A 13,448-nucleotide genomic window follows, 5' to 3' on the forward strand; every position below is an offset into this window, starting at 1 on the left:
TTCTTCTCAAAGCTAGAACAAACAATCCTAAAATTTGTATGGAACCACAAAAGACCACAAATAGCCAAAGTTATATTGAAGAAGAAAACCAAAGTGGGAGGCATCACAATCCCAGACTTTAGCCTGTATTACAAAGCTTTAATCATCAAGACAGTATGGTACTGGCATAAAAACAGACACATAGACCAATGGAATAGAATAGAGACCCCAGAATTGGACCCACAAATGTATGGCCAACTGATCTTTGACAAAACAGGAAAAGAATATCCAAGGGAAGAAAGTCTCTTTAGCAAATGGTGCTGGGAGAACTGGACAGCAACATGCAGAAGAATGAAACTAGACCACTTCCTTATACCATACACAAAAGTAAACTCAAAATGGATGAAAAGCCTAAATGTGAGACAGGAAACCATCAAAACCTTAGAGGAGAAAGCAGTCAACAACCTCTTTGACCTCAGCCACAGCAATTTCTTACTCAACACATCTCCAAAGGCAAGGGAATTAAAAGCAAAAAGGAACTATTGGGACCTCATCAAGATAAAACGTTTCTGCACTTCAAAGGAAACAATCAACAAAATTAAAAGGCAAGCAACAGAATGGGAAAAGATATTTGCAAATGACATATCGGATAAAGGGTTAGTATCCAAAATTTATAAAGAACTTACTAAACTCAACACCGGAAAAGCAAATAATCCTGTGAAGAAATGGGCAGAAGACATGAATAGACACTTTTCCAGAAAAGACATCCAGATGGCCAACAGACACATGAAACGATGCTCAACATCACTCATCATCATGGAAATACAAATCAAAACCACAGAGATACCACCTCACACTGGTCAGAGTGGCTAAAATGAACAAATCAGGAAACCTCAGTTGCTGGCGAGGATGTGGAGAAACGGGAACCCTCTTGCACTGTTGGTGGGAATGCAAACTGGTGCAGCTGCTCTGGAAAACAGTGTGGAGATTCCTCAAAAAATTAAAAATAGAACTATCCTATGACCCAACAATAGCAGTACTACCCAAGGGATACAGGAATGTTAATGCATCGGGGCACATGTACCCTAATGTTTAAAGCAGCACTTTAAACAGTAGCCAAATCATGGAGAGAACCTAAATGTCCATCAACTGATGAATGGATAAAGAAGATGGGGTTTATATACACAATGGAATACTACTTGGCAATGAGAAAGAATGAAATCATGCCATTTGCAATAACATGGGTGGGACCGGAAGGTATTATGGTGACTGAAATAAGTCAGTCAGAGGACAGATATCATATGTTTTCACTCATATGTGGAACTTGAGAAACTTCCCTTGGGGGAAGGCAAGGGGAAAAATAGATACAAACAGAGAGAGAGGAAGGCAAACCACAAGAAATCTTAAATACAGAGAACAAACTGAAGGTGATGGGGGTGAGAGAGAGGAAAAATGGGTGATGGGCATTGAGCAGGGCACTCCACAGTTGGGATGTGCACTGGGTGTTGTATGTAAGCCAGTTTAACAATAAATCATATTTAAAAATTACATTTTGAGAACTACATATTCAAATAAACTTGACCATTATCCAAGACAACTTTTGGATTCAGATAAGGAAGGTTCCACATCTCCTAGCAAGACATTCTGTCCCGTCAAGGAGGGAACCTGGGCTTTATAATTTTACAGTCACTGATGTAAATCTGTTTTAAAATGATCAGTTTGCATAGGTTCTTTGAATCTCAGCTTCTTCACCTACAAAAGAGGTAATGACAGTTCTTAGTTCTCGGGTTTCTCTGAAAACTAAATGAGTTTTTTCATCTAAAGAGCTCAGTGCGGTGCTAAAAGTGATAGCCATTGTTAGAGGTCTTGAGGTCATGATCATTGCAGGCTTGTGATAAGGATTTAAAGACAGGCCTGCTGGAAACCCCTGCACTGCCTTTGCATGTACCTGGAGCACTGTCCTTGTCTCACAGCTAATTAGTTGCTTCATGACCTCATGAGGAGACTCCATGCAGGCTGCTTCTCTGGTGGGTGTTTCCTGACCACATCCAGCTACTGAGTTACCAGATTTGACTGTTTCTGTTCTTGCAAATCTGTCATCTCACTTCTGGCAGCACTGATTTGTATATCTTACCCTCTCTCTACTACCTGAGAGTAGCTGCTACTGCATCACTCCCAAGTTCCCCAGCTAAGTGCTTAGTGCTTGATAGGTACTCAGTTAATACTATTTGAAAGAATAAATAGGGAAGGACAGGACCTAGATACATTGAACATGGTCACATGCTTCCATTTGACCCCTAAACATTTGTTTACTAGTAAAGAGAATAATCTGAACTATTTTTTGTTGGGAACTTTATTTAGTGATATGGCATCACTAGTTTATCTAGTATATTTGTTTTTTTTTTTTTTAATTTTTTTTTTTTTTAACGTTTATTATTTTTGGGACAGAGAGAGACAGAGCATGAACGGGGGAGGGGCAGAGAGAGAGGGAGACACAGAATTGGAAACAGGCTCCAGGCTCCGAGCCATCAGCCCAGAGCCTGACGCGGGGCTCGAACTCACGGAGCGCGAGATCGTGACCTGGCTGAAGTCGGACGCTTAACCGACTGCGCCACCCAGGCGCCCCTATCTAGTATATTTGTAATGATAGTATAGTCCTGATATTAAAATAAAAAGGCAGACATCAAGAAATCTACATTTAATTATAAGTTTAATTTTATTTGTTACAAGTCAATGGAGAATAAATGATTGCTAATGGGTAGCAGATTGAGAAGGATTGCACCTATTTAATATTTCTTCATTTTGAAAGTCTGGTTTTTGAAGGAGCTCTGTTTTATAAACTGCCATGGAAAGTTGAAACTTTGGATTTATTAATGTACTCTATGAGCTGCTAAGAAAAACTGAAAATTTAGATTTCCATAGAAATCCCATTGTCATCTTTAATGATGGCATTGGTATAAATGCATATACCAAATATTTGTAGTCAGTGATCTAGTATATGTTGGCACTTGCCCTGGGCCATGTTCTTGCCAAAATTTAGTAAACCTATTTAGAAAAATTCCCCTTATCACTGTGCCAGTTTCTCTAGAAACCAAAAGCTTTCATCATAACTAACCTCCCTGCTTAATCTGCAAAAGAACAAAGCTAAAGTTATTGAAATGTGATAAATTATGATAGTAATCTATCTAAACTGTATGAAGCCATCATTGACTTTATGTGTATTATTACCTTGAGAATTTGGTGCTTTGTGCTAACCTTACCTAGAAACAGAGCCATGGGTAAAATCATCTCCAAAGTGTCTTTTATTTTGTCCTTGTCTATAATCTTTTAAAAAGTAGAACCTTTCATTAAGACCAGAGAACATAAAACAATTTCAGTTCTTTCTTCAATTTATGACACCTTTCCTCCGATCATTTCAAAATATTTATGCAGAATTCAGGAGCCCATTTCTGTAGATAGCACTTAAGTGAATTTGGAAGGTGGCATTTCAGTAAGTATAGTAGAGAGAAACTTTTGAGTTGGAACTGTGTCATAATTTATAACTGGATAGCTTTGCAAGTTTCCAAAGAAGAATGATCACCACTTATTGGCAACCCAAATGCATTTCTTGTTTGTTTCCTGTAACTGGTTATAGCCTGTGAGCTACTCCTCTCCCTTTCTCCATGAGCTCCAAAATAGCTTTATTAATAGGAACATACGCTGTTTATGTTCTTAAAAAAAATCAGGGTGGTCTTAGATGTCTGTCTTCCATTCTGGCATTTCCCTTTGTACAACCCTTTTGAATTTTCTGTTTAAAAACTGGCATTCCAATAGCTTTTCTTTGGCCTAATGCCTGGGTCACATATTGCAGCAGCAAATTAGGAATGTTAAGACGTCCCCAAAAGAAAAATGTTTGTTATGAAAGTAGAGCTGATGTGACACATAGAATTAGAGCTTCTTAACTTATCTAAATGACAGTTAGTGATCATTTTCTTTCATTCTTATTTTAAAGGAGGGGGAATGGGGGAGAATGAAAGAAATGCCTAGAGGCTGAGATTGGATTTGGTTCACCAAACTGTTAAATGTCAAATGTACTATCTGATAATACATACATCCTTTTATCTCTTTTTAGGAGCTAATTTTGTTACTAGAAAAATTAGCCGGTCAGTGGCTAAGATTTACCTTGGACAACTGGAATGTTTCAGCTTGGGAAATCTGGATGCCAAAAGAGATTGGGGCCATGCCAAGGACTATGTAGAGGTAGGAACTGACTCATTATGTTCTTAAAAATACCTGTATCAGTTGGTGTTTTCAATGCCAGGCCTCTGGTGGAAAAGCATGACCTAGAAGAAGTGGTAGCATATAAAATTTTGCTAATGCAGATATATTTACACTCACACTGCTTTCATTTTAAGGCTCCATGGTTCCATTTTACATGTAGATGACACTGAATGTTACTTGAATATGGAAACCTTTCACAATTGTTCTTTCCATCGTTAAAATGAAGGTGTCAGTCAGTTGTTCCGAGGATGGTTGAAAAATGTTTGAGTAGTATTCTTTCCTTCCTAAAGCCTCTATCTCCTCACTTTGTGCACCTTCTCCCTCCTGCCTACTCAAAAGTCATATAACTGTGAAAAAAATTTAGGTATACAGATACAGTTCTCAGAGCTTCAGGAAATATTCCCTAATTTCAGTTTGTATAATCTAAGACTTTCAGGTTTACATTATTCTACTAAAGTACTCTAAGAGTGAAATTCTTGCGGAGGTTTTGGTTTCTGCTGCTTGAGTGTCTGGTTATTACCCTACATACCTCTCAATGTGTGACTTTACACACCAATGAATTTTGTTCATTAAATAGAGATAGAGTTGTTAATAATGATAATATTGCATAATACTGGATATAGTTGAAGGGAAATTCAAGTTCTCACTCTTGGGATTTATCTGCACATTAAATTCTGGTCTGGATTAGATGTGTTACATGTGTAAGTAGTGTGACTTTTCTTTAAGCAAATGGTTATATTTTACCTTTCCCTGATCAGTATCCTTTTAAATATACATGGCTCTTTCTGTGGCCAGACATGAAGGAGCATGTTGGTGACATTGTCTTTTTCCCTGGAGTCTGTTTGTCCTTGTTTAGGTGCTTACAGATTTCCTGTGCTCAGGAGACTATTTCTGTCCTTAATGATTCCTCTCTGGGAAACCGGATCTGGCTTCCTTGTTCATTGATGCGATTCAAAAAGAAACTTGAACGTTTACGAAAGAAAGCAAACAAGTAGTTTACTTGCTAACACAGAGGTTAGTTTCAGGTGTTATTGTTTTTGTTCATAACAATTAAAAATGGGTACTTGTACACCTAATACTGATTTATATTATGGATGAAGAACAGCTTTGATTTTAAATTTTGAACAGCATAACATTTAGATAATTTCGGTATATTCTTTGAAGCTGTCATTACAAAGAGGCATTTTATGACAATAGACATTAGATATATTCTAAGAACATTTCATTAAAAAATATATAAGCCCACCTTTTCAGAAATTTAAGAAGTAAGAGAAAGGAGATGTTAATAATAGAAGCTGAAACTCTGTTTTGTCTAATCTATATGGCCTTACCTACTTAAAAATATGAGGCAAGGTTCATAAAAATGAATTTTTTTTCAAAACTATCATTCTAGCTTTCTGCATATGCTTAGAGCAGTAGATAGCTGTATAGTTATCTTTCTTTATCCAAATTCTTGTTCTCCAAATTCAGAACCAAATAGATCAAATTTCATTCTATTTAACTTTATTTTTTTGCACCGGGGTAAAATGAAGTTTGTACTAGAACTCAGAAATAGATTTTGATAGAGAAACAGTATACCAAATCTTAATAATGCTTATTACCATTTATGTTTATTTTTCTCTTTGTATTTCTATATTTTCCATATATTTGAAATGAATATAAACTTTTCAATCAGAAAAAAATTTAATGACATTTTAAAAATAAGCCAAAAATTGTTTTAGAAACTCATTACACTGTTAAATACATAAGTAATGAGTAAGTCTTTTGTGAGCTCAGTGGATCTGGAAGAAGGACCCTGGTATCATCTCATTCCCCAAATGCCAAGGCTAGCACTGGTCCTGGGTGTAGCTCAAACCTTGAAACAAAGGTGCCACATTTGTATTCATTTAAAATAAAAGCATTTTATAAACATTTTGGCTCAAAGACTTCAAAAAGGTCTTCCCAAATACCATTTTGAAGATTCCTTGACAAAATGGTATCAGTACAGTGAACCAAAGCATCCACGCAAGAGTAAAATGTTCTGGCCTTTCAGGAAAAATGTAAAATTTTCAGATTTTATGGAGAAACAGACATACAAAATTAAGTCATTGTCATTGTCATTCAAGACCTGGCTTGTTCCACAGTACAAGTAGGTTTTGCTGAACCCTGGGGTTCAGACAGTAACACATGTTGATGATGCAAGAAGTATTATATAGTTCTCATTTATGGGTCCTGAAGGATGTCTCAATTTAAATTTCTTGATTTCTGAAAAAGTGCCATTATTAAGTAAGAATACGTAGTTTGCTATTTCCATTTTAAGAAGTGTTACCATCTCTTGCATTTCTAAACGTGTTAAAATGAGGTTACTTCACAGACTTAAGACTAAAGGCAGATGTTGCTAAAATTAAAATCAACAAGCATAAGAATGAAAAAAGAGAAACATTGTTTGTTTAAAGTGCATCTGCATCCTGGCGCTATAATCAGCTTTAGAATAAAGAAGCCTTGGCAAGTACGATCAAACAAGTTATAATAGCATCTTATTTACACACGTCTTAATTATATAATCTTTCTCATTTATACACAAACATATTGTACTGGTGAATCTTTAGATTAAGTGACTTACACTTTTTTACTTATGGATAAACTTCCATGATGAAGAGTAGAGAGCGTTTGACAAACAGAGTATAGGGATCCTAGCTGTGTCAGTGATTTGTTCTTCAGTCTTAGGGCTTTATATCTCAGCTTACCCATCTGTGAAAAGGGCCTAATAACAACCCTGTAAAAAATTAGCATTAATGTGCTGTACATTCGTGATTAGAATCTACCTCTGTCTTGTAAACATTTTTGCAAGAATTTATGCAAAGCCACTTCCTGTTGCTGATTCAGGTTCATTAACATCCATTTATAGTCTTGTTTCCTAGATCAAAATGATTTAAAACTTAAACTGAGTGGGTAAGGGGTATTTCAACTTGAAGTGAAGAATATAAAAACTATATTAAATCATGCTGTACTTCAGAATAAATAAGTTATGTGCTTACATCTTTTCCAATAATATTTATTATAAACATTTTAAACGTACAGGATTGTTGAATGAATTTTACCATTAACAGCCATATACCCACCACCCAGATCCTATAATTAACATCTACAATTGTTGCAACTTGAGAAAAAAAAAAGTATTACTGTTTAAAAACTACTCTGTAGTGCTGATGGCTCAGAGCTCTAAATACTCAGTTTACACAAATGTGGGTTGTCGAGAATTTGTACTTCTTACAGGATATAGTCAGTTGATAATTCAAACTTTTGAAATATTTTTATCTTCTTAAATAATTATGTGACACCATCACACTCTTTTCATGCCTGCCTCCGTCCACATACATTGAACCATTGTATTTATGAGAACACATTCAAACAAATTCAAGATGTCAACACAGTACCAGTGGTGCCTGAAAGGAGAGGATCTCTAACTTCTCTAGGAGGCACTGTTCTTTCCACACACCTTCTGTTGACTACCTACCATGGTCATGGTTCTAGTTGCTGTAGATGACAGTCTTGTAAACTTTGTCTAAAGCCACATAAGCCTACACAATGCTAAATTTCACAAATCTAAGCAGATTTCTTTATCATGGACTGGCTTCTCAAAACTTAGAATATATGAATGCACTACTGCCTATTAAGATTAATAAAGTGTTTCTCAAACTTATTTAACTTTGCTACCCTTTTAATTATATATATATATATATATATATATATATATATATACACACACACACACATACATTAACAGTGAAGAGTTGGAAAATGGCACTATATGTTTAAAATTAATGGTAACAGTTTGATTAATGAGGTCCCAGTGTGATCCTACCTTGATAAAACTAGCTAGGATACAACTTTAGCTGGAAAATATGGAACGATGACCTAATTGATAAGCACTGGACTGGAAGTATCTTTAAGCTTTTATCAACTCACAAGAGGGTCCTTAGTCTTGGGATACATGGATAATCAGTGACCCAAGTCTGAACTTTTTCCAAGACTCAGCAAACCCATTTAAAAAATATCATGAGGTTTTACTACCAACAACTGACCATACAGATATTCCTGAAGAGTTCTCCTGTTCTAAAGGCAATCTAGGGCACATTCATATTATGGGGGGGTAGGGCGGGATTTTTGAGACTCATCTGAATTTTAATATAATAGTCCCTCACACACACCTCTCTTTTCTCCCTCCCTCCCTCCTTCCCTCCCTCCCTCCTTCCTTCCTTCCTTCCTTCCTTCCTTCCTTCCTTTCTTTTTCTTTCTCCCTCCTCCTCCTCCTCCTCCTCCTCCTCCTCCTCCTTCTCCTCTTTTTCGGCAGGGAGCATATATTAATTTTAAAAAACTACTTTTAGAAATAAAAATAATAAAAATTGCCAAATGTTGGATGTTCATTATGGGTCAAAACTTTATAGAGGACTTTACATACATTATCTTATATGAAACATACAACAATCCTTCACAGATGAAGGAACTGAGGGTTGGAGAGTTCAGGGTACAATTTGCCCAAAGCCATGGCCATCAGAGGTGAATGAAGCCAGAACTCCAGCCCAGGCCTGATAGCTAAGCCATGTTCACAACCACTAATTCTCACTGAAGTGAGGGGAGGAGAGACATAAGCAGTGGGGTCTGCCTAACTTTCCATTTCCCAGAGAGCCAAGACATTGAACTTCTCTCTCTTTTCTCTCTGTGCCATTTATAGTTCAAATGGAGGAGAAATATCTGGAAGAGAGTGTGTGGCTGAAACAGAGATGATCAGATCTTGCTGAACTCATTATATTGACTGTATTAGGCAAAGATGCGGAGGGTGTGTTTGGGGAAAATGGATAGTTAGATGTCCATCCCTCTCTGTTCATTGTCTTCTGCATGAGTTAATTTTTCTTACAGCTTCCAGTTCTCAGCTGATAAAAGAGACCAGGGGAAAGCCAGGGAGCCTCTGGCAGGGGGAGAAGTAGACTGTTGACAGAGCTGGGGAGGATTAACCAGTGTTTCCCCCTTGTTTCTAATTCATCTGTCAGTCTGCTGCTAGCATTTTGCATCCTGTGTTAATTCATACAAATCTGGAAAGAAAGGATGCCATTTAAACTTTCTGAGATTTTATTTAAGGGAAAGCTTACTAGTTGCAACATCAACAAATAGGTTTTTTTTTCTTTTTTATGTTCAGTGGAGTAGCTTGATTACTTGTTGTGTTTGAATTCTCAAAGTGTTCATGGTGCCAGAGTCTATTCTTTAGTAAGGCCTCACTAAACAAATGCAGAAAGTCATAGTTGCCTTATTTCCTCTGGCCAGGTCTTGTGTGGCTGGGGATGATATCACAGGAGTGAATGTGCCCCAAGATCCCCAGAACCTCTAGACTGTTTAAATTGCTATCTCAGTGAATGAAGACTACACCATCAAAGTTTCTAAGATGGATTATTCATCAAGTTTCCATCCACAGATAGTTTAGGAACAAGGAGGTGGATGCATTTTTAGATATTTTCAATTGTATTTTAAAAATCTAAAATTGAGCATCTGACATTAAATTGGAAAAAGTAGTTCTTGGCAAATGTGTATAAGTGTGTGAATTTGGAGGGAAAAAATGAAAATGAATATAGAATGGAGTTGCATACTCAGGAGATACAGTGCCTGTGGAAACGGATTATGAAACTTTGTGTAAATGCCATTTAAGTTCTAATGGGTAGCAATTAACCACATTAAGGTGGAAGCTTGTACTCCACCCTTTACTCACTCTCATGATGCTAAGTGTCATTATACCACTGTGGAACATGAAACGATAGCTTGTACCTAAGAAAGTCCTGGTTCTATTTCTGAGAACAGTCCTAGGGAAACAGTGTGAAAGCCCCTTCCTGTTCCTCTTAGATTATGACACTCATTGACTTACATGTAAAGTGTACTGTGAGATTCCACGAGCTTTCTGCTTCCACTGCCCGTCAGGCCTGCCCAGTCCCTTTGTGCTGGTCCTCATCCGGGCTGAGCTACCCTTCCTCATGCTCTCCTCTGTCCTTCCTGCTTCTCTCCTTTCACTGGCCTTCCACTTCACATCTGCTTCCGCCCACAAATGAAAACTGGCTATTTAACTTTAATAACAAGGCTATTCGTGTGATATAGACATAATTGCCTCTTTTAAAATACGACATCATCTAAATTTGATGATGAATTTGCCTGTAGAAGGTATGTATCTTTAATATTAAATGCTTCATTTTTTATACTAGCACACTCTGGAAAGGACAGAAAGTATTTGCAATGAAGTTAGTCTTTCCTACTTTCATGTGATTCATGCCCAGGAATGCCAATAAATTAATTAATATCTCTCATACACACACACACACACACACACACACACACACACACACACACACACACACATAAACAATCCTAATTTTTACACTCATTCTAAAGTACTGTTTGATTTCATCCTAGTTTTCTGCTTCATTCACAGGGAATCATTTACTAAAATTATGTTTTATCCTCACAGAGTCTGGCCCTGTGGCCCTTTCCTATAGCTTTCTCAGACCACTTCAGAGCCTCTTACTGCCCTCGTGATCCCAGGCTCCAGGTTCCCAGTCTTGGCCTTATGGGACCCTTTAATACAAGCGTGTTAATTTTGCCTTTATATCCAAAACCATAAAGCAAAAACCTGTTCCAAATAGAATATTCTGTAAGGCAAGGACATGGATTTTATTTTCTGCTTCTGTGTACCATGCTAGAAAATATCTCCTCTGCTTATTCTCTGCAGTGAATTGTCAAAAATTCTCCTTATCTTTTCTTTCTAGGAAAGGAAAAAATTTTGATCCCCTCTCTGAGTATTGGATCTTCTGCATTTGTGAGATCAGTTACTTATTTTTCTACAAATTGAGTTTAGTAAAATTGGGATACCTGATGGCTTTGTAGAGCAATTAGATCTGAACTCAAGGACAATCTCTGTGGTAGATACCTTAATCTGTCCCACTGATGGTCTGGTTGCCCAGGGAAGCAATTGTGATACCAAGAGGCAGACACCTTTTTGGACTGTCTTGGGAATAGATGCTGTACAGGAATGAAATGTCTGCCACTTTGAGTTGCTAGTTAAATAGCTTTAAATGGGTTTGTTCCATGACTTTGTCCCATGTTCTTTACTCTCTGCCTTATTGTGGTTCAAGAATAATCAAAAGCCACTGTCCTCTTGGGAGCAGATTTCCAAAAGGTTTTCCCATGTAGCTTTTACCATTGTTCGAGAAACTGGATGTATCACGCATGCAGGCTAAATACGCCCCAAATGGATGAATTTGGGATACCATTAAGCAAAGATCCCCTTTTCATTTTAGGAAAGATAGACTGGGGCTTGAGCCAAGCCCAGTTAATTAACAAGTGCAGTTTTACAGAAGTAGAATTACTTAAAGGCAAAATTGAGAAACCTTTTGTAAAACTGTCTTTGCGTTGTTGATTTGAGTCTCCCATGGAAATAAATAGTAAAGTTCCTACAGAAAGAGATGAATTACTCCTTAGAATAGCTTCCCAGCTACCTCTCAAAGTTATGTAAAATATTTGAGATCACTTCTGTTACGTTTTTTCATTATAAGGGGAATGGTTGGGTTTAACTCATTACTGTTTATTACTTCCTGAAGAATCTAAGTAAATTGAAATCTCTGAGAATAAAACCATTTTGACACAAGCATAGGCTATGATGTGGTTAGTTGGCTAGTGTCAGTCTCTCTCCACGAAGCTCCTTGAAGGCAGGGACTGGCTATTTTTCCTCTTTGTCGTAATTGTGCTTCCCAACATGCCTGGCACAGAATGGCAGATGCCCCAAAAATACTCTCCCGATTTGACCATTTCTTTATATGGTTTATAAAAATGAATATGTATATATGAAATGTGTTTTATCCCTCTCATTATTAAAAGATTATTTTCTAAACTTAGCATAAGACATTATCTACTGAATATGATTTTAACCATATTTTAGGTTTTAATTGTGATGGATTTACTTGATTCTAGCAAGTAATTTTCAAGCAATTTTCACTCTTGTTACATGCAGACCATAAAGGAAAACTGAATAGTGCCCATATGTTCTTGTACTATGATAAGTTTCCCAATTATCTTCAGATTCTACTATCATTAGACTTTATTCCTATTTGTAAAAGAAGGATATTTGAGCAGATGGAAGAAGTAGAATGAAAGACTGATATACTGGTCCTGATTTACCAGACAGAATCTTCATAATCACAAAAGTAGCATTGGCTTACAAGATTAAGTGCCCCTCTGCATGACTGGTAACACTGATGTCTGCTCATTCAGAAACATCTTTCCTTGTGTGGTCCTCACTATATTTTGTCGCAGTTTTCAAGCCTCTCATTTGGTAGAGGATTCTTCTAGATAAAGCAGGATTTCTGTCACGAATTCTATTGTTTTTGGAAAACTTTCACTCCTTCTTGCCTTCCCCCTTCTTGTCCCCCCTCCCAGTCCCCAGTATCTCCTTCACCACCCACACCCACACACATGCACACATACACATAATAGGAGCAGGTCACTTTCTAATAATACGACTTTGTTTTTGTACATGTAAAAGTTAAAGATTCTTGTATGGAGATCTCTGATAGCAGCTGTAGAAAACTGTAAACTGTGTAGCTAGCAGAAAAGAGAAGTATTCTGTAGTATCTTTTTAAGTGCTCCGAGTGTGTACTTTCATTTCCTCCCCTGGCCGAGGAGATCCCTGTTCCCAGGTCCATCCTCCAGCTTCTGACTCACAAAGTGGAGTGGTGAGCTTCCGCCCCAGGGGCGATGGTGTGTGGGTTGCCTGGGTGGAGCCTGGAGGAGGCAGGTTGCATTCCAGGAAGGTGACCAAGGCCCTTGCCTCTTGGCCATTCTGTCACCACGTCCACACAATACAAATACTCATGCTGGGTGTGGCACTTGATTCTCTCTCCTTGCCAGTGCAAAGGCAAAGATCAGAATCCCCGAGGCTTCATGGCTTCATGTGTTTTTTCTTATAATATCTCCTTTAAGTCAAGAATTGCTTGCTGATTTTCACTGGATCTTAAATTTCAAGTTTGAAAACAAAATACAAAGAGCTTTCACCAGACTTTTTTTTTAACCCCCTGAAGGTTATCCTCTTATATTTGTGTAGTGCTTTATCATTTATATCTTTGGATTCAATTCTCCCAATAAATTTTAGTCAGGGATTAGGAGAGCAGGAATTGTTATTTGCATTTTCCATATGA

At 37.3% G+C, this 13,448-nt stretch overlaps 1 protein-coding gene across 2 annotated transcripts in view; it reads left to right on the top strand.

Moving 5' to 3' along the window:
• Positions 1-13,448, top strand: part of GMDS (GDP-mannose 4,6-dehydratase) — a 644,323-nt gene that overhangs the window by 329,136 nt on the left and 301,739 nt on the right. For both annotated transcript variants that reach the window (XM_086706440.1, XM_086706441.1), the window contains exon 7: positions 4,091-4,218. In XM_086706440.1, the coding sequence (XP_086562566.1) occupies positions 4,091-4,218 (128 nt within the window). The remainder of the gene's footprint in view (positions 1-4,090; positions 4,219-13,448) is intronic.

Source organism: Puma concolor, chromosome B2, assembly GCF_028749965.1.
Source record: "Puma concolor isolate L17-30 chromosome B2, mPumCon1.1.hap2, whole genome shotgun sequence".
Classification (NCBI taxonomy): Eukaryota; Metazoa; Chordata; class Mammalia; order Carnivora; family Felidae; genus Puma; species Puma concolor.